Raw genomic sequence first — 27,596 nt, 5'->3', positions numbered from 1 at the left:
AATCAAACCTGTGTTGTAGCCGCTCACGAAAACTGGTGCTCTGGCCAACGGGATTGTTAGTTTTTCTCTGCTAAGCTTTACACTTCCCCACCTTTGTTGTATATCAGCACTGTCATTCCATCCATCTAATGACGATGCTTTAAGGAACACGCAGATAGAGTCCTTGTGGAATTCAGAGGATAGAAAAAAGAAATTCTAGCTGCAGGGGTTCACGGAAAGACTCAGAATACAAATTGTATTTCAATTGGGCCTTCAAGGATGTTATCAGATAAGGTGAATAATCTCTGTATATAAATGAAGAAACTAAGATTTAAAATATATTTACTAGGAAATTATTTTCTCCCCTTTTGAAATAGAATGTATTTTTGAAGTAAAAAAATAATAAAGCAATAACAGGATAGAGTACCATAATAATTTAAGTTAGAGGGATTTCAATCTGCACTCTCATTTTATTAAATAAAATTTCTTATAATGTGAAAAAAACTAGATCCATATACTAAGCTGCTGACCTCTCCTCTTTCACTGTATACTCTAAGATTAAATTGGCTTCAATATAGGCATCTATAGATGTATATATACATCCTGACCTTCTATTAGCGGACTGAAATTGACTGACTTATATAGTACCTGGGTTTTCATTTCTGATTTCCCTTGTCACGATGCTACTTGTGAGATGAGTGGCAGAGGCTGGGAGTAAAGTCCAGGGCCATGATTCACACAAAAGAAGCCCATAAATCTGCTTCACCAGGACTAATGACTAATTCCTTTTCACTTCTCGTCTTAGTTCTCATCTTACTTGTACAGAAATTATTCATACTTTTCGGTCTACTCACTGGGTATAATATAACATAGACTATTAATAAATAGTTCTGTATCATAATTAATATATATCAACTATGTATATGGTTTCTAAATGTGACCTGGGTATTACATAACTAGCCTGAAGCTCTGCTCAGATGCAGTTCATCTCCCCACCTTAGAACTCACCTCAGTCTGAGCTGCATCAGCAGAACGCCTTCATTTTCCCTAGAGCAACAGAGCTTGCTGCTATTGAGTTGCACTTTAAAGACAGTTTTACCTGTGGAAGAAGTGACTTCCGTTCATTTATGATTATAGAGAGAGGCAGTGTAGCATGGTGGTTAAGAGCAAGGCCTCTGGGATCAAACTGCCTGGGTTTAAATTCCAGCAAGACCATTTATTAGATGTCTAACTTTGGCTAAGTTGGTTAACCTTGGTTTCAGTTTTACTGTCTATAAAATGGGGGTGACAGTAATATTTATAACACTGTAGTAAGGATTGAGTATATCCTATACATATGTATTCTTTCTCATATGATATATATAATATGATATATTAAAATATGTAATGTATTGTATAAGAGAGAAACCATTTAGAATAGTATCTTATATCTATAAGTAATTTGTTAATAATATTATTATTAGGTGTAACTTGTATATTAAGGCCCAAAGACCTTAATTGAAACAGGAGATAGCTGTTGGTAAATTTGTTTATTGTATTTTGGTTTATATGTCTACTCCCAGAGCTAAATAACCAAAAAATAATTTTCTATTTCCCAGAAGTATTTGGATCTTGTCGTCATTTAATTTCAAACTGCAAGTCTAAGTTCAGTTAAAACTTTCATTGCTGTCACCTTGATTAAGCCCTGAGGGTAGAATTTATAGATTTATTGCCAGTTCAACTTGACTCATCATGGGGTAACATGTGAAGGAAACCTGGGCCGGAGGAGCTGTCATGGGATGTTTTGGTGTATGTTCTTTCTTCTCTGAATGACTTGTATCTTATTACAAATACTTATGAGATTTGAACTATTTGAACTGACAGTCTAAATTGATCAAATGAACTAAAAAGCTGTCAAAACCCTACCACATTTTGTGTTAAAGACAGATGGCTCAATGAAGGGAAAGAAGGGAGGATGCGTATCATGCACTGAACTCTGAAATCATTAGCACCACTTTCTACTCTGTGTTTACCTTTATAATCTCATGCGTTGGGCTTAGCACAGCAGCTAAGGAACCATAGGTTTGTTGAATCTTAGAGCTGAAAGGGACCTCGGAGGCCATCTAGTTCTAATCTTCCTTTTACAAGTGAGGAAACAGATTCATTTTGTTTAAATGACATGTAATTCACATGGACATGATTCAGTGTGAGTTTAAAGGGCGAAATCTTAATAAGATGAAAACTTGTCGTTTCACAGCCATCAGAAATCTCTCTGAATTCTGAACTCTTGGGCACTAAAAGAATTTCCAAGTTCTTTTGTAGCTGCTTTGCTCTTTGAAACTTGTTGAAAATACATTAAGAATATCATATCTGAAAATTTATGTTTACTACTATTTCTTTTTCTGTTGTCTTCATGTGCAAGCAGACTTTCATTAGGAGTCATCACTGAAGTGCAGTCCAGCAACGATTACATCTGATAAACTGCAAAATGGAGAATCTAGGATTCTTGAAGCTACTGTCAGGTACTCCTATAATTATACTTCTTTGGATTTAATTGACGTTAACTTGTTAGTTCCTTTACCAATCACACTCTGCTGAAAAGTGATATATTTTAGCTTCTGAATAGTTATGCTTCCCCTACACACATACATAAACCTACGCATACGTATGCAATCTCAATTTTTTCTACCAAATTGAGCCAAAGAATCATTAGGCTGGAAAAATATTTATGATACATGATCAAGAATTTATCATAATAAAGGGACTTATCCTAAAACTCCAAAATAGTTCTTTATCTTGACTTCCTTTCCATTCCCAGGAAAGAGCCCTCTGTATTAGAAGTGCTTAACTTGCCGTAAAGTATAACGTTACATTCCATTGTAACGAACACTCTATTATGCTTGAAACTTGCTTTCTGATGAAGGGACTATATAAAACTTCTGCTCCAGATCGCAAAAACATGGTTCAGGAAGACAGGACTTAGACATAAAAGAAACCTTTCCAGTTTCCCTACTAAGAATGACCATGTGAAAAGAGGTGCTTTGAACCTAATGATGGAAGGACGCACACTGTCTCTCCCTTCTGCCATCCCATCATTTAAAAAAATCTTCGCAGCTAAGAAAGTGATTTGCTGTTCTTTGTTCTATCTGTTTGGAAGCTGAGCTAGCTTTCCTTAGAGGGAAGCTGGCATGTTGAGGTGGCGAGTGAAGAGCCAAAGCGTTGTCAGCAGTTGGTATTGCCTCTGAGGGCCTGCTTGGCCTCTCCTCCCTCCCTCCTCGATCTTTTCTGCTTTATCAAAACTCAGAGGGCACAGGAGGAGCTCACAGGATTTTACTTTTATTCCTTCATATAAGTGCACTCACGCCTATCTATTCAGCAATGAAACCTATCGCTCTGGAATCACTCATTCACTAGAACTGGGAAAGAAGCGTGACTCAGCCCTTCCCGCCTGCAGAATGTAGTTTGGAATCTGCTATTTATGCCCAGACATGATTTTTTCCAGTTTATCCCGTTAGCTGGGACCTTCCCTCCACCTCCTCCTATATGTCTTGTCATCTTTTATCAGTACAGTTGATTTTATTAAAACAAAAATCAAAACAAAACAAAACGAGAAAAAACCCACTACACTCACAGCAAAACCAGAATGGCTCTTCTGTGAAGGGAGAGCATGCGCAGTCAAGTGTTTTTCCGGGCATGTGAGAGTTTATGCTTTTACGCCTCTCCTGGGACCAGAAGCACATGTTTGCAAGTTGGTTGGCTGGGGTTAGGGTTACAGTCAGCCTGTGACGACAGGAAACAGCCAGCTGGCCCTCCCTGAGAAAGAGTCCATCCGAGGTCTCACTGGCACATGCGTTAAACCAAAAGAATTACACGCCCCTAATCAGTTATATCCAGCCTTTGTGAACTCGGTGGCCCCGTACTCTTCTTCCAGGACCGTTTGTCTCTCACTTGGGAACCAAGCGAGTTTGGGAGCACATAGGATCCAGGTGAAATGTTAACAAGAATCATTCAGACCTCAAATTTGACACTAAGGGAAAAGGGGAGACTTTTCTAAGAGGAGAATTTTCTTTTCCTCCACAATAGATAATAGGGTCTCTGAATGAACTGAATCCAAATACAGCCAGCTCTGAAGCACTCCCAGGTGAGCTTTTCTGATTTTTCTGTGACAATTCACAAAGCCCTGGATGCGTAATGCTGCCCTGAAAGGAATGTAAGCCTGTCAGGTTAATCACACAATATTAGGTACGGAAACGAACAGCGCAACACGAAACACAGCTACATCATTATTTGCAGTAAATGTTAACTCTAAATAAGTGCAACCTGTCCACAAATGCTGGCCATAAACTAATCAAAAAAATAAAATAAAATAAAATCTGATGGATAAACATGAAAAAAAAAAATTCTCCCTGAGAATTTTTTTTTTTTTTTTTTAACTATCAGCACTCATTTAGAGTTTGGGATTTGTGAAAGAAAAGCTTTAAAAGGAGCAAACCTGATTGGCTGTGGCTGCTGCTGCGAAGGGGGCACTTGTTGCAGGAGCTGTTGCCGCAGAGACAGTGGCTGACGTAGCGCTGTGCATCATGGGTACTTTCAGGAGGGGGACCATGGGAGCAATGAACAGGAGGGTGTAGCGTTACGGTAACAGAAGTGGCATTTTGGCATATGGTGAATATCAGAGCAGCAAGCCATCATGGGTTAAACCAGCAGATGGCATGCAATCACAATGCAAAGCAAGGAAGCATATGGGAGAGAAATAAAAAAAAGGGAAAATAGCTTATTACAAGTACAATTAAAGGAAGTTTTAAAATATCATCAGTGATTCCCAGAAAGGCCAAAGCAGATTACTTTGGTTGATGTATTTATAAACCCTTTTACCTCCAGCACTAGATCGTTCCCAAGTCAGAGTCTACAGTGCCTGTAATAAACAGTGCTCCCCAAAACGCGAAATTGTAATGTCCAAATGAAGTAAGACTATGCAATATTCACTTTTAATCGTCATTCTAAAACATCAAAGCCTCGATAATGTAGGCCTAATTTGGGTTAGAATTTTCTTGGAATTAATTGCAGTTAAATTGAATGTTTTGGGTCGATTTGGGCCTGCCTGCTTGAACTGGAATTACTGGGGATTGTGGTTTATTTGGGTCAATAAACAGTAGAGCAGAAATCATGGCCTTGATGTAAAATTGTAACACAGTCACTGTGAAACAGCCAGACAAATTTTGCCAATGTTTATTTTTCTTTACTCTAAGTGGAACTAATCCATATGTCCTTAAGACAGACTTTTGTACCAAGGCATTGGAATGTGTGGGGATAGCTTATGTATGTACTATTAAAAGTTAACATCTAAGGGAATGGTAAGGTACAAATACTCATCACAAATAAATCAACACAAAATTAAAAAGGATAATAAAGCAAGGCAGTTGAGACATTTGTTTTCAAAATACATCCATTTATAATTTTTTTTAAATAAATACTTCTGGGAAACTCTGATAACTCTAACACACAGCAAAGAGGAGATAAAGGCACACCACATGAAACTTTAAAACATTGATGAAATTAGCCTGCCTCTCTGATAAAGTAAGCTTTTTCTTTTTTCTTATGCTAAACCATATAAACTATAAAGAGAAACAAAATACAGATCATTAAAAAGCAGACTTGTACTTGTGGTTTTATGTCTTGCAGTGGTTGTTCTAGTCACATTAAGATGGTCATTGTCTTCAGTATACAAGTACATTTTGAAACCTATACATTAACTCTAAAGCCAAATAAGCCTTCAGATCTACCAGTTCCTACAGCATTTCTACGATCTTTGAGATAAATCTCAATCAAGTGAAGGTATTGTACATAATATAAAAGACAAATAAAAAAAGGTTGGAACCTACCAATACTGGTAGCGGGTGTCATGCACAAAACTGACCCTGCATGTCATGCAATGGTAGGTGGAAAAAAGTGAATAAAGGGAAAGAAACAGGTTAGCGGTTTAGAGTTAACATTCAAAGTGAGATTGAAGCACAACCAGAAATAAGTAGGGTTAGTTAACACAGTCTTTTAGAGTCATTCACATGTTCAGTGTGGACACAAATATATCTGACTTATTTTAAGCCAATATTATTCATTACTTTTCACACTTTTGATTCATCTCCATTGACATGATTCTAGTAAGAATGACATGTGATAATGCAGCAGTCACCTTCCTCTAAGACCTCACAGTATCTTACAGACATTCTCAAGTTCATCCTCCAAGGTAGGAAGTGGGTATTTTACAGATGAAAAATCTGAGGCATAGTAACTACTCCAAGGTCATGCATCGTGGGAGTCAAGGCTAAGGCTAGAAATAGAATTCTGTTCCTAAATCCAGGTCAGGTTTTGTATTCACTATATCACACTGACCTTATTGAATTAAAAGTTTGCTTGTCTGATTGTAAAATGTTTTGTGTCAATAACAATATGAAAATAAAAACAGTAATTAAGATTCCGTGTCCTCTGAATCAAAGGGTTGCAGGTCAGGTGAATTTTAGAGTACTGCTTGAAAGCCCTCAACGTAGGAAGACTGAGGTTCCCGTGACGGGATGACCGGATGTGTGTGTGACCTATTTTCTGTTATGAGATTCATTATGACAAAGGAGCGGTGGCTAGCAATAAAATCTAAACACTGCAGAGGCAAAACAGCACTGAACTGAGGCTGGGATAGGACCAGGGCTAGGGGTTTTTGGTGTCTAGGTGGGTAAGTGGGAGGGTGGGAAGGAGAGAGGGAGGGAGGGGGGTTTACAGCCCTTCCTTGGGAATAGCTGCCTTACCTGTGGGTGGTCATATTAATGTACTTGAATCAGAAAACGGACCATGAATATAACATATGTTGTGGAATACTGAAAAAAGAATTGTATTGAAAGGAATTATCTACTTCTGGTTCAGCTCCTTAGAGTGAAAATCAAGGTAATGTAAGGATTTAGGTAACTGAAGATTGGGTGTCATATGGGTACCAGAGAAGTAGTCTTTAATGAAGGTAGGTGTACCCACTTAGGGTTTTAGAACTGCCTTCTGAGATACTGGGTGAAGAATCTGAGATGTGTACGTCTTTATTCTCTCTGCTGAACTGTTCACACCTGAGGGAGACTTTTTGCCTGATCTGCGTTTTGATCAGGCCAACATTAACTAGTCAGGAAAAGAGGCTATTTAACTGGGCCACTCCTGGATTCTTCAGCAAACATGTGCTAATATATCCAACTGAAAACACACACACAAACACCTCATGACACCCTATCTTTCTCCAGCCCTATGTTTCTAAACTTCTTCACAATCAAACTTCTGGAAAGTTACCTACACATAAATTTGCACTTCCTTGACCCCGTTTATTCTTCAATCCTCTCCAATTTGGCTTTCATTTTCACCTCTCCACTCAAACTGCATGTCATCAAAGAACTCCGTATTTCTGCAATCAGTAAGAACCCTTCCATCCTGAGTCATGGTAACATTTAGCACTTGTCTACTCTCTCCGTAATAAACTACTCTTTTCCCTTGGATTTTCTGATAACACAGACACAGACACAGGCACATATGCAAACACAGACACACACATACTCTATCTCTATATACTAGAGTTTTTCAGGGCTCAGTCTGGTTCCTTTTCATCTACTCTATAGTTTTCTTCTGGTATGTCATTCACTCCATGGTATTAATTCAATTTAGGATTTAAATACTATCTACAAGCTCAAGGCTTCCAAATTTATGTATCCCGCCCAGATAGCTCCTCTGAGCTCCAGGTTTTTCTATCTAACTGTTTATCTGGCCTTCCTACTTGGATTTCTCACAAGCATCTCAAATCGAACATGTCCAAGCGTTGACCTTTTCCACAGCATCTGTTTCTCCACCTCAGGAAATGCTAGATGGACGTCACCATTGATGTCGTAGCTCTAGCCCAAACTGAAAGTTCTCCCTGACACCACTTTCCCTCGTGAAATTCCCTGGTCCAACTCACCAATAAGACAAAGCAGTTCTGCTTCTAAAGTGCGTCTTGTGTTTGTCTATTGGTCCATCTTCATTGCCACTCCTCATGGCCTGATCACCATTTTATGATCTGGGATCGGCTATGCAGTAACATCCTAAGTGGTCTTCCTGCCTCCATTCTCGTCCCCCCCTTTAGTCCATTCTCCATTCTGCTGGCAGAGTAAACCTTCCCCAATACAGGTCTGTTCACTTCTCTGCTGGAAATGATTCATTGCCTTCTCATTGCTTTTAGGATAAAGGTTCCCATGGTCTAGTCTCTGACTATCTCCCCAGCTCACACTATACTCCTCCCCTGGCCCCCATGCACCAAGCTTCAGACAGATTAGCCTTTCATTTCTTTGAAATGAACTCATCACACTTTTGTCCTACTTTTGGGCTTCTCACAGCTCTCCGCCCCTGCCTAAAATCATCATTACCCCATTCTTCATTTTCCAGGTCTCGAGGTATATGTTGCTTCTTTAAAAAACTCTTCAATTGTTCTGTTACCTATATTCACATGCCACTTAAATCAGTTTCCTATTTTAAACCTTACTGAACTCTCTACTTTTTCATTCATTATACTCATAAAAACTTTTAATTATATACTTCTCTGGCTATTTATTGAAATCCACCTCTCCTCTTCCACTGTAAACTCTGGAGGGCAGGGTTCATGTCTGTCTACGTCTATGGGGCGCATGGTAAACAGTCAATTGAGTGAATGTTTTCAGCCACCAGTGAGAGTGTGTTGGGAGCAACTTGTTCCTAAAATGTATTAAAGTACCCAGTTCGTGAATGATTTCAAAGTCAACCATGGCTGGATTCAAAATCATCCCTATAAAAATTCCATGTTATTCTCTCGCATTCCAGTGCGGATGGGCTTTCTTGGAGCACTTTCCTTTCTTGGACACACCTGAATGTCACTGAGCTGCAGATCATCAACAGCAGCTCCTACAGCCACACTGGGCTAGGACTGGAACCGTCCTTTGGCTTCAGTTCAGGATGTGCCTGAAACGCTCAACCAAATCAATGTGATGAGCATCTCTCTCTATGTGGCCTAAAAGTGATATGCATATCGGAAACACAGAAGTTTTGCAATGTGTGGCTGTCTTACTCAATGGCAGATTCTGGTCCTGATCTTCTTTCTAAGCTCCATCTCTGCCTTTTCACCCCACTCTCTCCCACCCCCCACCCCTGCAAACACAGCCCCTTCAGTACTTTACACTGAGCTACAACGGGCAACTTGTTATTCCTCAAGTACACTGTTCCCAATCCATGCTCTTCCCCCTGCCTGGGATGCTCTTCCCACACTGGTAAATTTTCCTTTCAAAGTCCTAAGCAAATTTCTCCTCCTTTGGAAAGTCCTTCTTTCTCCATATCCTTCGTCGCCACCACCTACTGCATGTCCCATGGCGAATACATTGTCTCTTGCTTCCTCATTCTCAAATCGCTTTGCCCACTCCCTAAGGTAGCCCTTCACGCTTTGCATTATATTTGGTTTTTGCCGTGTTCTGAACTCCGTTGTATGCCCCTACTGGCTTTGGAACCCAGAACAGACTATGTGTTCAACAGTGGCTTGCTGAATTCAATAGGATAAACACATTTTGCTATGGTTATACAGATAGGGTTTCCACTAAACACTGACAAATCTTTCACCAAGGTGTGTGATACACTTATGTAATAGTATGGTTTCTGATCATTAGGCAGTATTTGTGCTAGCACTTCCCTGTTCTACTTACTCTGTATTTCCAATATAATGAAATAAATCAAGGAGAGAGTCAGTAGGTCGTCTTTGCTCTGACTGGCAGAAGCATTTCACTAAGGCACTAATTCTATTAACAAACACTTCTCAAATGTTTTCTGCTTCAGTTGCACAAACATTTCAGCTCTAGAATCTGCGAGTAGAATTATCTGGACAATTCCATGAATCATATATTCCACTTTACGGCAAAGGCACAGCCTCAGTTTTCCCATCTGCAAAATGCAAATAATTACGCCTGCCACTTGGCGGAACTATCTTGAAGGATAATGAGATAAGGACACTTAGAGGAACTCAGAATAAACCTGTCAGAGAAATGCCAAGAATTATTATGCTGCTATTTCTGTGTGTGTGGTTTTTGTCACTTTCCTAACATAGCGAAGAAAAAGTATAACCACTCGGTTAAAATAATGCCTATCAAAAAAGGAAAAATCCCACCCACTGCAAATGTGCTAGGGCATCAACCAGGGTGATAATTATATTAGCATGGGTTTGGAGAAGAATCCCATATTTTGCGTAATATTTTAAATTAATATCTCCACAGCCTGGAGGCAGAATTCCTGAAATTCAAAGTCACATTGTATCAATGGGAGAATTTTAGCAGCATATCAAAAACTTCACTGTGAATGACCTTTCAGTAAAGGGTAACTTCCAGGAGAACATAAAATGTTTTTTTGTTTCACATTTATGATAATTGTTAATGTAAAGTATTTAGAGAAAAATCAAAATCTGTCAGTTTAAAAGTAATGAGCTCCTCATTTACTAACTTAAAAAAATTTTTTTGAACGTCATCACTTAATTTTCAGAGTTTAAAACAACAGTGATTAACAAAGAATGATTATTATCATTATCATTTTAAATTAGGTTGAAAATGTGGCTTATGAGAAAGAGTGCCTGAAATAAAAACTAGAGCCAAAATAAACACTGACTTTTCTGTTACGGATTTAACTGGGGGAAGGATGATGCTAATTTCCTTTTAATAAAATTATCCTTTCATCATTTAAGAGAAACGTGAAAACTTCATAGAAGTTGAAATACCATTTCAGAGCATGAGATCCACGTGTTTGTTCATTATGATATTTATGTCATGTTACAGATGGAAATACTTCTAATGCACAGAATTAAGCGGGCTAGGACCCACTTTTCTGCTCCCAAAGCCCACTCTATGGAGAGTTGCTGGACACACTTGAACAGTTCTTAAAGAGTCCAGCAGGGGGCGGAAGTGCACAACCACAGCACCCAGAACAGCCTTTGGGTCCTCAATACAAGCATTTCCTCAACTATAATCAGGCCATTGCAAATGGGACGTTATTCGTTCTTGCTTTGGAAGTCTTTAAATGGTTTCCAGGTGAAATATTTTTAAATGAGAATTCTTCCAGTGATTTAACCAGTCAGTCATTATTGAATTGAAGTGTTAATATGAGTTAGAGGCCTTCAGCCTTTTGCATGGCTTAGCTCCAGGGTTTCAGAGGCATTCCCAGGAAATGGTAGTGGCATTACTACCCAGTCTTCAGAAACAGACTTGTCCTTTTCTGTTTTTCCACTCAGTATATTCTTCCACAATTTTTTTCTCTTAAAATATCTAGTGACAAGGTCTATCAAATATGACACTTGTAGAAATCACACAGGGCCTTCAGATAAGTTTACCTTCTAGTAATTATTTTATAAACATGCTATATCAAGTGGATTACAAGTACAATCACTGCTGTGCTATAACTGTACTGAAATGTCACTAATTAAGGTTGTAATAGGACAAGATTGAAGCCCCAATAATTACTGATTTGGAGACACATTCTACAGGTCTGTGAGTCTATTTATTTTAAGAGAAGAGCAGAACTAAAATAAGAAAACTATATACTAAGAACCACTTTACTAATGTAATTTATATTTTTTACTACAATATAAATATTGTTAGGTTAATAATTCATTTCAAAGTGTAGATTTTATATAAAGAATAGGATAGAAATATTTATTCAGCTCCCTCCTATGTTAATTCCTGATATGCTACAGGATTTAAGAAAATAGATAACAAACGTGAAAAGTCCACCCGTGTGGATTGGGATCAATATGCTTTTTTTTTTTTTGATAAAATTGTTATTCACCTATATTGACCTTCAAGTCACTGTCATAGGCTGAAAATTTTGACTTCAAACTAAGAACTCAATGGACAGCCTTCTCACTAAAGCCTAAGTCACTCCGTGGTTCTTTTTTTATTTTTATTTTTGACATTCCAGCAAATTTTATTTTGCAAATGTTATCCCTTCCTTTAGCTCAGACTAAAAGGTCAAAACCCCAGTCATTTATGGTGACTCTTTGTGTTTGTGTATGGTGTATGTAGGTCTGTGGTCAGGAAGGTGGGTAAAAAAACAGAGGGTTGGCATGCATTGTGGGTAAAAAAACAGAGGAGGGTTGGCGTGCATTGTACTCTTGTTTCTTCACTTTTATCTGATGTTTTATGCCAGGCTCTAAAGGAGGACTCTGGCCTCTGCCTATGGAGGCCGGCTGGTGTCATGTCATGTACATCGAGCTGGTCACAGGGAAACTGGGTTCTAGGTCTTTTTCTCTTTAGTAGTGCCACCTTGGGAAGTCACTGCACATTTAGGGGGCCTCAGCTTTCTCATCTGTAAAACAATCAATTGGATGAGGAGATCACTAAGAATCCTTTAAACTTCAAGGTTCTGTGATTAACAGAATTCATTTCTTAGTAGGATGACAGAGTTAAAGCACCTTAGCACCTAATAGTATCAGGCATTGGCTTAGAAACTGAGGATAAGAGTTCTCTATATTTGTGAACTTGGTGGAAGTTGAGAAGGATGGCAAAAGAGATAGAATGGATGTAAAAATATGAGTAGATGTTTGCTTTAATTTGAATAGCCTCTCTTTTTGTTTGTTTGTTTTGTTTTGTTTTGTTTAGTGCTCTGAATAGGAATAGGAAAAAAAAAAGGTTAGTATTTACTGGAATTGCTATTTTTAGGTCATTCAGGGTTAATGACAAATTTCAATTGTCACACATAAGAGGTCTTACTTACATAAACAATTTTTACACAGCTTGTGTAAACACAAGAAACCAAAAGCCCTAACTGCTGTTTGCTTCTCACGGGTTCAAACTGTCACTTAACTCTATAAAATATTTGGCTTTAGAATCCTAACAGTCTTTAGCTATTGTCCCAAGCAAGGTAAATTATCTAGATAGCTAGGACAATGATGAGTTTCAGGCTGTATTTATCGTACCTTTAAAAGCAAACTAGATGCCACCAAACAGCTTAAAGGAATGAGAAGAAAGCACATGACCGGAGGGCACACGGACACAGGACTTGGAAGTGTCAGGGCACGTACCTGTCGGAATGAATGCCGTGTGTTGCTGCAGCTGTGCACTGGTGAGAGCCTGCTGGTAGTGCAAGACGCTGGGATTAAAGACGGTGCTGGCACCGTTGCTTTTTTCAAGTGCTTGTCTCTTTGGTAAAGGATGAAGAGCACCAGGAGGAAAGGCCTGTAAGGGAGGAAGTGGATAAGATACGTGTAACTCAAAGTGAGCACACCTTCAGCGTCCACAGAGATCATCAACTGCAGCATACTTTTAAAAAATGACAGCTAAGGAGATGCGTCTGCCATGCACCTTAATTTAAACAGCGGCAAAGTCGAATGAGTGAGAGTTTGTTACCGAGAGCAAAGCATGATTTCTGTAATCCAAAACGGTAGCATCTTAACTAAGGAAAAGAAAAGCTATCAAGCAACAACAACGAAAAATGACTTCAGCTTTTAAAATGAGTTAAACTAGTCTAAGGGGGGAAGGAAGCATTTGTGTTATTATTAATACCTATTCTTTTCCTTAACAAAGTGGCAATTTCTTGAATTTAAAGGTTAATTAGAATTATAATGAGCATTTTTCCAAGCCAAGTAATTTAAATTTGCTTCACTCTTTTGGAAAAGGTATTAAAATTTGTTAGGATTAATTTATTCCACATATTACATATGAAAATGAGATGGCTAAACACCTTATTGAATTTTTTTCATTAATTAATAATAATGATTGTTTGCAACCAATATTTTACAAGTAATACAAATCTCAGATGGTTCTCTGAAAAGCTACATGCAAAGCGAAAGGTGAAAGGTCAAAGTACCAGGTCTACAGATGCTTCGAGAGGTCGCTTCATTGCTTTGGCAGTCGACTGAGTCTTTTAATAACAGGCAGCGAGCACATGATGGCAGTGGGCCAATGGGATTCAAGCGAATTAACATACAGGTAAACAGCAAGCAGAGGTGCATCATGGGAACGGCATTGCATTGTGGATAGGTGAGAAGGAAAAAAATATTCTGAATGCAATATACAACGTACAAAACACTAGGCATGCACAACAACAAAAATGTTCTCTAAAGAAATGAATATTACACCTTAAATTAGTATTGAAGCAAAAATGCATCTACTATACCTTAGTTAAAAGCATATAAGAGAGTAAAATATAGATGTTTGAAATTCAGGAAAGTTAATTAAAACAGCAGCTTGCATACACACCATAAGCATTTTTTACATTGCTTCAGAAAAAAATGCAAAACTTTTAAGGGCCACAGGATTGAAGAACTTCTGATAAGTTAGTTTTCAAATATAAAACAATGAATGCACTACGTATAACATCCAAGTTATAAGATCCAAGTTGAAAAAAAAGATAATATCTTTAACTTTTATAAAAATAATTTTTAATGAAGATCTAGCCTAACAAAATGAAGCGGCAAACTGAGACAAACAATTCAGGCAAAAAAATATTCAAACACAAGATTATTTAGGCAAAACTGTTTGGGTTTGGATCTTAATTTTTTTGTCTGAATTATGTGGATAATTGTCTCAGTTTTTCTCTTCACTTTGCTAGTGTGGATCTGGTAACGTGGAATAAGGTTCCAAGCTTAACAGGTTTTGAATTTGCATGGTAGGTTTCTCAAATGTCCTGCTTTTATTCCATCATATGGTTTCTAATGACTAACTTATCATCCATTCTGTTTTCCACCACATTTGAAATTTTAATTCAATTTATCGCGAACAACTTACCAGATTACACTAAGAAAATACCCTTTAACGGGTATTTAGTGTCCTCAGGTATCAAAATAATTTATACTTAATAATTCTAGTCGTACTTTTAAGTATAATCAGTGACCAACCCAGTTAATGAGATGTGGGAAACTCTTGGCTAGAACAAGTACAATAGCTAAAAATAGCAAACAGCTAAAAGAGCAAAGAACTGCTTGGACTATTAGAAGTCAAATAATATCTTTAACTTATAACCATACTTGTGGGCAGATAGTTTCATTTAAACAGCTGAAATAATAATAAATATTGATTTAGACCATGATGAAAAAATTTTCCTGTTCCTTGATAACTGTTGTAAAAAAAAATCTAAAAATTTTATGATGGAATTCTATGAAAATAAAGAAATTCAAAGGAATAGCTCCAATGCAAACAAAAGAAATGAAATACCCATTTTCTATGTTTAGCACAATAGGTAAATCCCTAAGGTTTGCACAATAAATACAAAATGTTTTATTCTAAAGTTCCGAGTTACAGCTATGGCATTTGAAAGAAAATGGGATAGTATTTAACCCTCAAAATGGGAAACAATGAATGGTATCTTCCTTGGCCAATAAAGAGCGGTTCATCATCATTTGAAGACTCAGGATTAAAAGTATGGAGGTGATAGGAGGTAAAGGAAAGAGCTAAGGGTGGAGTGGGGTGGAGACTAGCAGTAAAGCGGAAAGGACTATAGATAGAGGAGAGGCTTAGAATGGCCAGTGGAGAAGCTGCTTTGGAAGGCAGTCTGGATAGAGGCCATCACATAATATGAAATCATCGTTCTTCAGGCAGAATTGTGAACATTTTCAAAACCCAACAAGCTTCACAATGAGAAAGCTTCTTTGAATATTCTTTCCTCAAATGTCAGTTTGCCATGATGTAACTTTCATGACACCATTTTTGTTTAAAATCTTTCATTCCTGTATAGTTTTACACTGCTAGATAATGCAATTTTTAAAAATTAAAAAAATTTTTGCTTGTATTAGTCTGTACTAACTACATAAAGCTGCATAGCCTGTTCTCATAGAGTACACTAACAACATTAACTGGATGGTTAAACCCAAAATCATTTTGGCCTCAACTTTCTGGTTTCAATTCTTTCCTTCACTTTTCCAGTCTGTGAGTTATAGAACAAATCTGCTATTGGGTTGATCTTTTCTGATATGCTAACTAGAAGAGTGATTATGTCTCCACAGGCTGGTATTTATGAGCAAAATTTTGATTTAACAGAGCATCATTTAATGAAGTCTCCAAGTAGAAAAAAGAAATATTAAATAGTTCTCCTTAGGATCGACACCTGAAAGGTTAATGTTCTCTTTTTTTCCAATCTTAGTTTGATGAAATGCAATTTTGACAGAAATTATAATAAACTAGGAATTTAAAGAAGCTGAGAGCCCTAAACTGAGCTGGACAGTGACTGCATTTCCCTTTCTACCACTCCTTATTTGGGGTTTTCTTTACTAAATGCAAATATCTTGTCTCTTCAAGGAAACACTAAGGTCTTGGAGGGTCGAGTGTACATATTAATATCTTGCCCACCTCACACTTTGAAGCACATGGGTAGAATGTTTTTAAAAAACTGTATGGATGAATAATCATGTTCTAATGTGGCTTTGTAGTACACAGATGTTCCGTTTTAGAGGGTATTATGTGGCTGCAGGCATATGTTTACCTATATTGAAAGATCTTCAGGCTTAAAATAGACCTGAGCGATCCCCAAGCCCGGTGCATCTTGGGAGCTTCCTTAGGCACCTATGCAGAGAACGAGGTTCTCTTTAATTGAGCCCCTACTGTGTGCCAGGCACTGGGCACCCATTCTTGCTGGCTTCACCAACATTTCTGATCCTTTGCCCCCTCTGGGCTTTCTCCAGCCTTATATACATACAGCCAGGCTTTTCATTTTCTGGATCAAGGAGCAAGCCAACTTCAAGCCAAGGCAAGCCAACCAAGGGCCCGGCATTAGAGGCAAAGACCAAACCTGAGGAGTCAGGAAATGCTGACGACAGTAATCAGAGCTGCCACTCGAATGTGGAAGAAAAGGATGTGGACAAGTAGGATGGGATTCAAAGTTCCCGTACATGTTTTCTTGAACAACTGAAACTTATCTAGCTGATGGCAGCTGGTCCTGTTTCCTTTTACAAGATAAGTATCTCCTGGTGTAGCCCCATTTTGGTGTGTGTGTGAAGAAGGACTGCTGACTTGAAGATGAGATACCTTTGTGTTAAAATTACCAAAGAGAAGCTCTGTCTGGCTTATTTTTACATTTGAAAAATTCTGATGAGGATGATCCTCATGTTTTAAGAGGCAGTGCAAAAGAATAAGGCTCTAAAGGAAAGAGATGTCTCTTTTTCTGGAATCAAAGCTTTAGATTCCTTTTCAGGGTCCAATTAATCCAGAGAAGGGGAAATCCCGGACAATAATAAAAATTGCACTACAGAAATTCTTGGTGTTCAGATATGGAACCCAGGTGAATGGAATACTAATATCTTCTGACTGCAATCATCACTCCCATTTGTTCTTTTAAATAAGGAAATAATAGTTTTTCTTCAGTGTACCGAGTAATCTTGCTATGAGAATAAGAATACTTTGACCTCATCCAACTGCAAGTAGACTGGTTTCAAATGAGCCTCTCACTTCAACTAAAAAGACATGACAGATTCAGTAATTTTCATGTCATTGTCAGAAAGAAGCTGACGCTTTTGTTCTGAAACTGCATTCCTTTGGGTTGTCTTTGACGGTGTTGCAAGATCACCTGAAGTATCAGAACTCCAAATCTGGGCACAGGGTAACAATCTAGGAAACTATGGTAACTAAATATACTGACATCCACTGCAACAAGGTCTGTGCATCTTGATGAAAATGATGTGAAAATGCACAGAAAGGCACATAGAGGAGTCAAATCTTGATTTAAAGATACCGGGCTGTTTGTGTAAATGGCCATTTCTTCTCTTATCTCCATCAACCCAGGTCATCTACCATTGACATATTCTAGGTGCACTGTTCCTTCAGTGATTGAAGAACATACTGACTGCAGATGTTAGAACTGGTACTTCTAGGTAACAGCCGGATAAATCAAGGCTCAGATAAATTCAGGGCTCAGCTGTAAAGGTCACTATTAGTACCAGTGTTTTCTTGTATTTAACAGGTATTTGAGGTATAGGGACTAAGTTTTTCATAGTCCCAGAACCTCATCTCATATCCCAGTGGCCAGAGATGGCCATCGTGATCCGGGCTGAGCCAATCACGGCATGCTATTACTCTCACCACAGGACAACCACCAAAATGACCCTGGTGGCTCATTTTTTTGTTCCTAATTAGAGATGGTATAGATACTATTTTTGTCTCTTGTCAGGAAATGTAAGAATGTGTCCCTACAGGTGTCCAAAGCCATGGCCAGTGTTGTTTGGAGAGGCTGATCTTAGAGAATGGAGCTGATATACCAAGAGGAGCAGAAAAAAAGAAAAGAGAGAGACCTACTGGTTTTCAAGTTTCCGGATCCATCTACCCCTGAGCCCTATTTTACCGCTCCTCCCTTGGAGGGCACTAAATGATCTAGTGAAGTTTTTGTCTCTTGCAGCCAGAGTTCTAACTAGCCTTGGGGGTATCCTTGATACCTAGTTATGATTTATAACATTCGCTTAAGGTAAAAACGTGTTCTTTGTGCCCAACGATCAACACACCAGTTAGAATAAATTTGGGCTGGCCTGAAAGAATGATTACAATGAAAAACATTTTACTTCTCGGTAGGATGAGATCTTCACTAAGTGGATGAAGATGGATTCCACACTGCAGAAGTGTATAGAAGACCTCATTTGCTCTCTAAAAGAATTCCTTTTTCATCAGCATTAAGTGACCAATTTATTCTCATCTCCCCTACAGGTCCCTCACCCCCTGCACCTAATTATAATCAGTTTTGAAAACCACTCTTTTATGAGAACAAAAAGGGGAGAATTTATCTATATTGTCCTGACTCTCTCATGTGGATGCATACATTCCCACATATATAGAAACTCACAGAAAAATCACTGTTATGTCCAGTGATGAAAAAACACTAAAGGGACAAGGACTCTGAGAAGAAACAGTGAGAGAGATGAAGGACTCAGTGCTCAAGATACTTGGGAATAAGCTGAGATTGGAAAGGTGTGAATAAGCACACAGGCCACACTAAGCGGTGATGACGTTAAGGGCAGGCTCTGTGCCTTCCTCTCTGCATCCCTGTTGCTTGTCACTGGGCCAGGCCTTATAAACGTTTGTGGAGGGAATTCCCTGGCGGTCTGGTGTTTGGGACTCTGTGCTTTCATGCCGAGGGCCCAGGTTCAATCCCTGGTCAGGGAACTAAGGTCCTGAAAGCTGCGTGGTGTGGCCAAAAATAATAAAAAATAAAACGAATCATTCTCTAAAAATATAAAATAAAATAAAATGAATCGTTCTCTAAACAAAAAAATTTGTGGAAAGAATGTTGAGTAATATGAACTTGGTGTATAACAGCTACCCTTGCATTCTGATCAGGCATTAGTGTATGAAGTGGTGGTCGCTAGTTAGAACAATGTGTTTTAAACTATACCTTTCGTATCTGAAGCCATATCTATCTTTCTCGAGGGATGACTGGCCACTGAGTCTTTCCTGCCCCCCTCCACCCTGGACCCCATTATGCATTTCCATTGTGTCATGGAGGAGCAGTATCACTGTCAGTAAACTCCAAGCTCCCCGAGGGCAAGGAAAGCTGCCTAATTTATTTTTTCCAGCCGGCAAGTGCCTGATGCACGGCAGGTCTCATATGTTTTGAATGAATGGATGCCCAGTGCCTATCATATATTAAAACAGACTTCTGTCAATCCAGAGATCTCACATGAAAACAAATTAATTCTACAGGCCAGTGCAGTGGTTCTCAAACTTTGCTGCACACTGGGATCAACTGGGAGCTTCTAAAGAAAGAAAGAAAGAAAGAATAGAGAAAGCAAGCCCCTGCCCAGGCCACATCCAAACTAATTAAATAAGAAACTTGGGGGAAGGGACTGATGTTAGAACCTTTCAAGATCCCTCAGGTAATCCCAGAATACAGCTAAATTTAAGTGTTCTAGGTAGGGGCTTCTCAAATGTTACTGTGTATACAAAACACCTGGGGATATTTTAAAATTTGTATTCAGAGCCCAAAGGTCTGGGGTGGGGCCTGAGACAGGACAGTGACTCAGGGACCTGAGGCTGGGTTCCAGGACTTCTTTTTTTTTCCAAGCACCAGCCCTACAGCTCCATCTTCAGCTGTTTCATGACTTGATGTTCTGCATAAAATTTCGTTTAGGGAGAGAGAGTTCGCAGCGTAGCCTTTGTGATAAGTGACAGAAGAGGGACAAAAGATGGGGGTAGGGAAAAGCCGGGCAGCGGGGGCCGCCGGCCGAGGGCTCCTGGCTCCGGACTGCCGTCTCGGGAGCGCTGCGGCTGATGCGCAGCAGCCGCCGCAGGCCTCCCGCCCTGTTTCCCTCTCTCTCTGTCTCTGTCTGTCTGTCTGTCTCTCTCTGTTTCTGGGCCGCCTCCCTGGTCCTTCCCGCTCTGCGAGGAGCCCGGGCCGGTCCCGCCCGTGTCAGGTCTCCGAGCAGAACTGGGCGTGGGGAAGGGCGCTCGCACCCGCCCCGCGTTCCCTGCGCCCGCCTGAGAGATTTACTTATTGTGCTGCAGAAGGGAAGGAGGGAGGGACAGAACAGAACAAAACAAAACAAAACGGGGGCAACCGAGACAGGACGTAGGCAGCGGAGCAGCGGGAACAGCAGCCGTCCCCCGCTCCCAGCGGTCTGGGGAGCGTGAGCGTCCCCGCGCGGAAGGCGCGGCTCCGGGCTCGCGGGCCGGAGAAGGTGCGCGGCGCGCGCGCCCCACTTACCATGACTGTGGCCGCGGCCGCGGCTGCCTGGGCGGCCACCGCGGCCTGGTTGGCTTGGTGCTGCGCAGCTTTGATTTTGGCCTGCAAGTGTGCAGGAGGGTGAAAATATTTGCATTTCTCCCTCATGCAACGCCCCTTTATGTAATCCATACAAACGGTTACGGTGTTGTCGTTTGTGTCGATCATGGTGCTGTCAGCGGGGTGTGCAAAGCGGCAGTCAGTCTCTCCCCGGGCACAGTTTCCTCGCTGGAACTCCCTGCAGACCTAGGACATGGGGAGAAGAGCACACGATGCAGAAGGAGGCCCCAGGGCCGCCGGGAACTACCTCTGCGAGCGCAGGCACGATGTAAAAAAAAAAAAAAAAGAAAAAAAAGAAAAGGAATAAATGCCTTTCCTTTCTTTTAATGGTGGCTTTTGTGCCATTTACAACATAAACATTCGATTATCCAGGACTCAAGTAACTGGAATCCCGGGCAAAATAATTTGAGTTTTACTTCCCCCTCTTTTCTGGGGTGAGAATCTATATTAAGAAAGTCAAAATCTGCAGTTAAATCAACAAGGCCCCCATTGTTCTTGGGATTTATTTATTTATTTAGAGAAGGAAAGGAGGGAGGGAGGGAGGGAAGGAAGGAAGGAAAGAAAGAATATTTTATATATATATGTAGTAATTTGGAGATTTTATATACATGTGTGTGTATATATATATACACACACATGTATATAAAATTTGGACGTCTATATATAGCCACATCTACTATGACAACTCTGGGATTTTACAGGGTTTTTACATGGAGGGATTATTTCACCACAGATCAAGCCACAAGGTCATTGCTGCACAACTGCTAAAAGAACAAGGCGACGTGACGAACTTGTTTCTCCTCTCTGAGGATGGGGAGTGGGGCTGGAGTGAACGTGAATACTCCCGTTTTCCCATAGGTCTGTCCTGCTCCATAAAGCTGACGTATGCTTATACTCATAAATTAGAAGAACTACGATATCTAAGACACCAAAACTTTCATTTAAGTCACACTATTATTATTTCTGACAGCACAGAAAGAAGGTAAAAATACAAAATAAAACGGAGAGAAATATGGGAAGAGATAAAGGGAAAGAAGTAAAAGGAGGGAAGTAGAATAGAGTTTGAAGTGTTGATGTATTGTTTCTTTTTTTATTCCTTAATCCTTAATTATCCTGAAATCTCAAGTAACTGCAATGCTCCATCCTCTGAGAATTCTCGTGGATCAGGAGTTTACTGTTTAAAGAAAATTTTCTTTGGAATTTAAAGAGTATTCTTAACCTTGCCCTAAATACCGATAACGTCAAGTAACACAAATAACATATATACATAATACTTATATTTATAAATATCATTATCAGGGAAGAATTACTAGTAAAATTGTAAGTTATTTTCTTCTCAGGCTCCACATCCAAAGTTGATGTGCTCAAGTGGTGGGTCACATCTTTATCATTAGTGACATTACAGGAAGGGTCACTGACATGACATTTGAGCCTTGTGAGAGTCAAAAGTACTTGGGAAATACAGTTTCACTGACCAGTGACCAAGCGAGTTTAAAGGGTAAACAGATAAATCACAAAATTTTTAATTGTTTCATTCTACTTTGGATATAATCCAACATTCCATCTTTAGCTCATAAAATGTACAAAATAAAAATTACTAAACTGTTCCCACAGATTCTGAGTATGCCTCCCTCTGTAAGTGGAATGACTCCAGGCTAAGACTGCATTGGGGTGTAGAGTAGCCATCAGGCATTTACCAAGGGGCTCTGTGTGCAGCTGACTTCATTCCTGGTTTGAAATGAATTGCAAGCTGCTTTGCTAAAGTCCTCGTGAATCAGTTTTACATATGTCTTTGTCTACCAATCCTGTTGGGAAGGACAACTTGTTCCCAACTCAGCTGATTTAATTTGTTTTCTAAACCACACGGTCACGTACTGAACACGAAACCTTCATGGGTCCACCAGGTGGAGCCCCAAACACTTTTCCAGTCCCATGAAAGGTCTGTTCGGTATTCACAGGGTTAGTCTTGATCAAAACAGTAGCGATGGAGTTTATTGTCTTTTCATTTGGGGATCTATATACTCCAGATGGAAGCTGATATTAGGCAGCATTTTATCATTTTCAATATTTATTGGGTAAATATTTAAACAAATGCTCATTGAAAGAACATTCTCAAATGATCCAAGATAAAGCACAGTGTACATCCTAACCATACATATATATCACCTAACAACTAACTGATGGTTGGATTAAAGGAACTCTTTGAAAAATCTGTCAGACTCTTTACACACCCATATAAAATGCTCTATTAAATGTCATAGGATACAGTAGTTAAGATAAATGGATGAATGCCCTAACTGATTAAAGAGAAATTTTACCTAGTAAAGTACAGGTGAGCTGGTTTGACTCATGACTTAAGAATTATGTTTTATAAATATATGAATTTTTAAACTTTTTATTTTATATTGGAGTATAGTTGATTGGCAATGTTGTGATAGTTTCAGGTGTACGGCAAAGTGATTCAGTTATACATACACATGTATCTATTCTTTTTCAAATTCTTTCCCCATTTAGGTTGTTATATAATATTGAGCAGAGTTCCCTGTGCTATACAGTAGGTCCTTGTTGGTTATCCATTTTAAATATAGCAGTGCGTACATGTCAACCCCAAACTCCCTAACTATCCCTTCCCCCCACCCTTCCCCCACTGGTAACTATAAGTTTGTTCTCTAAGTCTGTGTTTTCTTGACTTTTGTAGATCACTTGAATTTAAGTTAAAGAAAATATCCCAAATCAGTAATTAGATTTTCCCAGGCTCCAGTTCCCCGTTTACCTATACATAACTGGGGCTGATATCCTGGAACATGCTAGAGCAGCCATACTAGTTCTTCAAATACTGAAATATGATCATACCACTTGGTCAGTAGTCACAGTCCTACGTCCTCCCACCCCTGTCCCTGAGTGTCCCCCTTGTCCTGGCTGCTGGCCTCCTAACCTGCCCGTTACCAGACCTTTCCAGGACCCAGCAAAGGTTCACGCCTGGAACAGCTGGAGCCCTTGGGAGCCATCTTCGTGGCCTGCATAGTGATTGATTCAATGTTCCACTGGTCATTACATATTTTGCCCCTGAACACACATTCCACACAACAGATTTTTGTTTGTATTAAACTTATTCTTTTCCCACAGACTAATTTCCTTCATACTTGACCTTAAATTCAAACAATAGAATTATGAATGCATGCCTTTTAGGTGAATGTGTGTGCATGGTGGTTTTGCAAGACTGAATTAATATCTTACAAGCATTCACTTACACAGAGGTATAGTTCTACCACAAATGCATCTCAAACCACAAATATAATTGAAGTACCTCCAGTTTGTCAGTCCTGAGAAGTTTCTGAGTTGCAGTTGAGCCCGGAACAGTGACAGGTGGACTTCCGGGAACAATAACAGGTGTGGTGGGTAGAATTTCCGTTGGGACTAACCCAACTCCAGGGGTTACCGGTGCTAAGTAAGGAGCAAAGCTAATCGCCGTATTTGTCCCTATTGCGGGACCTACAGGAAAAGTGGGCTGTTAAAGGAAGATAACACAAGACAAAGATTCCTTTAGAATAAAACTTTTAAAAATCACCAGCAAGTGTCATTTGAGCAAAATTCATTCATTGCATACAAGACTCTTTATGTTAATTGCATAGATCCATGCTGAACTGTGAAAATTCATTAAGCTTCTCTGTTTTTTGCTTAATAAAAATGAAGTCCATACAGATCCTCTCTTCCCCAAACCATACAAACACATGGGAGAACATCATAGAAACCTAACTACAGGGACCAGGTGAAACTTTTATTCCCATGAAAGTGTTCTCAAGAAAAGAATAAGTTCACCCTAATTGCTCATCATTCCAAACTATTGAATGTTACAACAAGAAGGCAGTAAAACTTAGGGAATGCTGACTCATAATCTTTGATTTCTCCTACGTGTCTCGCAAAGGGAGAGGAAGAAAGAAAAACACTTGACTATAGACTGATTTTCAGACTGACCAAGTTTATACACTCTCAAAAAGTGGGGATTATTTGGTATTTTATTTTGCTCGGATTTACCAGTATGTTTCCGTATTCTATCACTAGCATATATAACCCCAAAATTCATAGGCAGCTTACATCTAGACCTGCTGTTTCTTGCTCTAGCTCAACTATGTCTAGATCCAATCTTCCTTTCCTGAAAGGTTGGACAGAAGGGCTTGAACTTTTCCATTGGCCATTAAAAGTTGCTTTGGTTTCCTAGGTCACAAAATCAACGCAGCAGTGATGAAGGTATAGAGTTCCTCACTAAACTTCTCTATCACTATACTCTGTGTCTAGAAGAAGTATATTAGAAGGTTGACGGGATGATTGTTTTCAAAAGCTTCACCTGAAAATATGCCTTTCAGAAAGGAAATAATGCACATTTAAGAGAACAACAAACTTGGCTTCACTTTTTTTTTTTTTTTTTTTTTTTTTTTGCGGTACGCGGGCCTCTCACTGTTGTGGTCTCTCCCGTTGCGGAGCACAGGCTCCGGACACGCAGGCTCAGCGGCCATGGCTCACGAGCCCAGCCGCTCCGAGGCACGTGGGATCCTCCCGGACCGGGGCACGAACCCGCGTCCCCCGCATCGGCATGCGGACTCTCAACCACTGCGCCACCAGGGAATTGGCTTCACTTTTAAAGAGCCAATGTTAAAAATGTACATTTAAGAGAACAACAAACTTTTGCTTCACTTTCAAAGAGCTGATGTTAAAAATTTAAGATGCTAAAGATTTTTCTTAGAATAAACTTTGCACTGAATTGGATCTGAATAGTTTTTGTTTGTTTTGTTTGTTTTTAGTTATTGGATGACTTTTACCCTATTTATTTTTAGGATATTTTAGGTATTTGCAATCACATGTTAATGCAGTTTTCTCATATTGAACTATGTGGTTGGCCATGTCATGCTACTTCTCTATTTGTACATTGTGGGTAACATTCTTGTTGTCTATTTATAGCTCTGAGTTGTTGAACATATGGGAAAAATAATAATAATCTGTGTGTATTACGTTTTTTGTTGACAGCAATAATGGAAAAATATCTTTTACAAACGATGATGTTAGACAGCAGTGAATTATTGATAGTTTGTGCGGGGATTTCTTGGAGAGGCTGAAAGGCTTCACTGAAGTGGCTGGCCGGGGGAGGGATGGAAGAGGTGATTCTAATGGTCTTAGAGGGCTGCCGCTGCACTCGCACGAGGGGCTCTTAGATCTTTATGGCTCTGACATAAAATTCACTTTGGGGGAAAGTTGCTTCATGAGGTCTTAACATGGGAAATTGATGGCAGTTAGGAGTTTTTTTCTTCCTTGACTTTCTACAGAGTTTTATACATGAATGTTTTCCATTTTCAACCCATTTGAGTCATAATTATAGAACGTTGTGGTTTTCAGTAACTGTAGCTTTTATAATTTAGTACTGTTGAAAAGCAGCCAAGTGATTTAAATGGTATAAGGGCTCTATAATGTTAGGATTTAAGAAAATCAATTCTGAAAGGTCATAAATCACAACAGATCAGTGATTCAAAGAACCAGCTATATCAGAAATGCCTGAGGGGAATTTCATAAATAGAGATATCACAAATTCTGACTCAATATGTCTGGGCAGGGTCCTTGAGATTTGCATGAAAAAATACTTACTACATGATCTGATGTGCACCCCAGTTTGGGGACAACTGTCATAGATGAGGAGTGAAAATAAATATTAGGAAAAACCAGTACTAGTAGTGTAATTTAATCTAGAGGCTAATGATTGAAGTAAACATTTAGAAATTAGAGCCCTCCCCACATCTCCATTTTTGACTTTCTGTTGGAGCAAATTCCCAACCTCCCTCCGTTTTAGATAATTTGAAGCCCGGGTCAGTGTAGGGACACACATTCAGGTTGTACCTTGACTGTCAGTGGGCTGTCAGAACCTCAAAACCCATTTCCCAAAACCTTTTTGGATATCAACAAATCTCTCGCCATTAGCCAAATTTTGTTCCCTGTTCATCTAATTTAATGGTCGAAAAGGAATGTTGCAGTTCGTTTTATTGATGTTAGCTGTAATATAGGTCACAGAGAGTATTATTTAAAAGTAAAAACACAAATATTAGACAAAGGGAGACAGGAATTCAAAATCCTGAGCTCGGCCAGTTATTAATCTTTACCCTGGGCAGGAGATCAACCTCTCTGAACTTTAGTTTTCTCATCTGCAGAAGGGAAGTAAAACTACTTAGCTTCAAGACTTGGGCTGAGCAAGGTGTTAGTTCTGTCTTATAATACTTCGCATGGTTGGAACGCAAGAAATAGCAGCTATCATTAGTAGTGTAAAAATCAGTATTAATAAAGGTTTTTTCCCCCAAATTGTCCATTGATTCTATAACAGGAATGTAGTCAGGATAGCAATATAATAATAGAGGTATAAAATCTTACTAAATGATAGCAAATATCTTCTTTATTTTGAAATATAGGTTGGGAAAGTATGTTTTTTCTTTCATGTGAAAGTTAAAAGTTCATAGGCTTTATGAAGATAGATTCAATTAGATATTTTCTCTTTTTTTGTCTAGAGTGTTTTCTGTTGAAGTTGAATAGTAAAAAAAATACAGTTATGGTAATTTTCAGAGATGGGCACTATATTATTATTATTATTATTATCATCATTGACAGTAATACCTTACATCTGTGAAAGGTTCGGCTGTTTTCAAAGCATTCTCACACACTGTGTCTTCTTTAATCTCCTCAATACCCGCGAGAAGCAAGCGTGGCAGCGAGAACTGCACAGTCTTCAGGTGAAAGCAATTTAGAGTAGAGACCACGTGGATTCCCCAAGGTCAGCGCTGCCGAGGCAGAGTCAAGGCAAACTACCCAGGACCCCTGGCTCCCAGTCTGGGGCTGTTTTTACTCCTCTGCACTTG

At 39.3% G+C, this 27,596-nt stretch overlaps 1 protein-coding gene across 11 annotated transcripts in view; it reads right to left on the bottom strand.

Moving 5' to 3' along the window:
• MBNL2 (muscleblind like splicing regulator 2) overlaps positions 1 to 27,596 on the bottom strand; it is a 152,580-nt gene that overhangs the window by 21,578 nt on the left and 103,406 nt on the right. For 2 of the 11 annotated variants that reach the window (XR_009536670.1, XM_060128821.1), the window contains exons 4-9: positions 24,014 to 24,214; positions 20,629 to 20,892; positions 13,819 to 13,872; positions 13,034 to 13,187; positions 5,841 to 5,876; positions 4,451 to 4,545 (exon numbers count right to left, since the gene is read on the bottom strand). Coding sequence is in view for 4 of the 11 variants with exons in the window: in XM_060128821.1 (XP_059984804.1) it covers positions 4,451 to 4,545; positions 5,841 to 5,876; positions 13,034 to 13,187; positions 13,819 to 13,872; positions 20,629 to 20,892; positions 24,014 to 24,214 (804 nt within the window). In the remaining 7 variants the exon portion in view is untranslated. Of the gene's footprint in view, positions 1 to 4,450; positions 5,877 to 11,748; positions 12,319 to 13,033; positions 13,188 to 13,818; positions 13,873 to 20,628; positions 20,893 to 24,013; positions 24,215 to 27,596 lie in introns of those variants that run through there. The other 9 variants (XR_009536671.1, XM_060128822.1, XR_009536675.1 and 6 more) reach the window with 7 other exon arrangements.

The sequence above is a fragment of the Lagenorhynchus albirostris genome, chromosome 18, assembly GCF_949774975.1.
Source record: "Lagenorhynchus albirostris chromosome 18, mLagAlb1.1, whole genome shotgun sequence".
Lineage (NCBI taxonomy): Eukaryota > Metazoa > Chordata > Mammalia > Artiodactyla > Delphinidae > Lagenorhynchus > Lagenorhynchus albirostris.
Note: the sequence above shows the minus strand (reverse complement) of the source record. Positions and strands in the feature narration are given on the sequence as shown.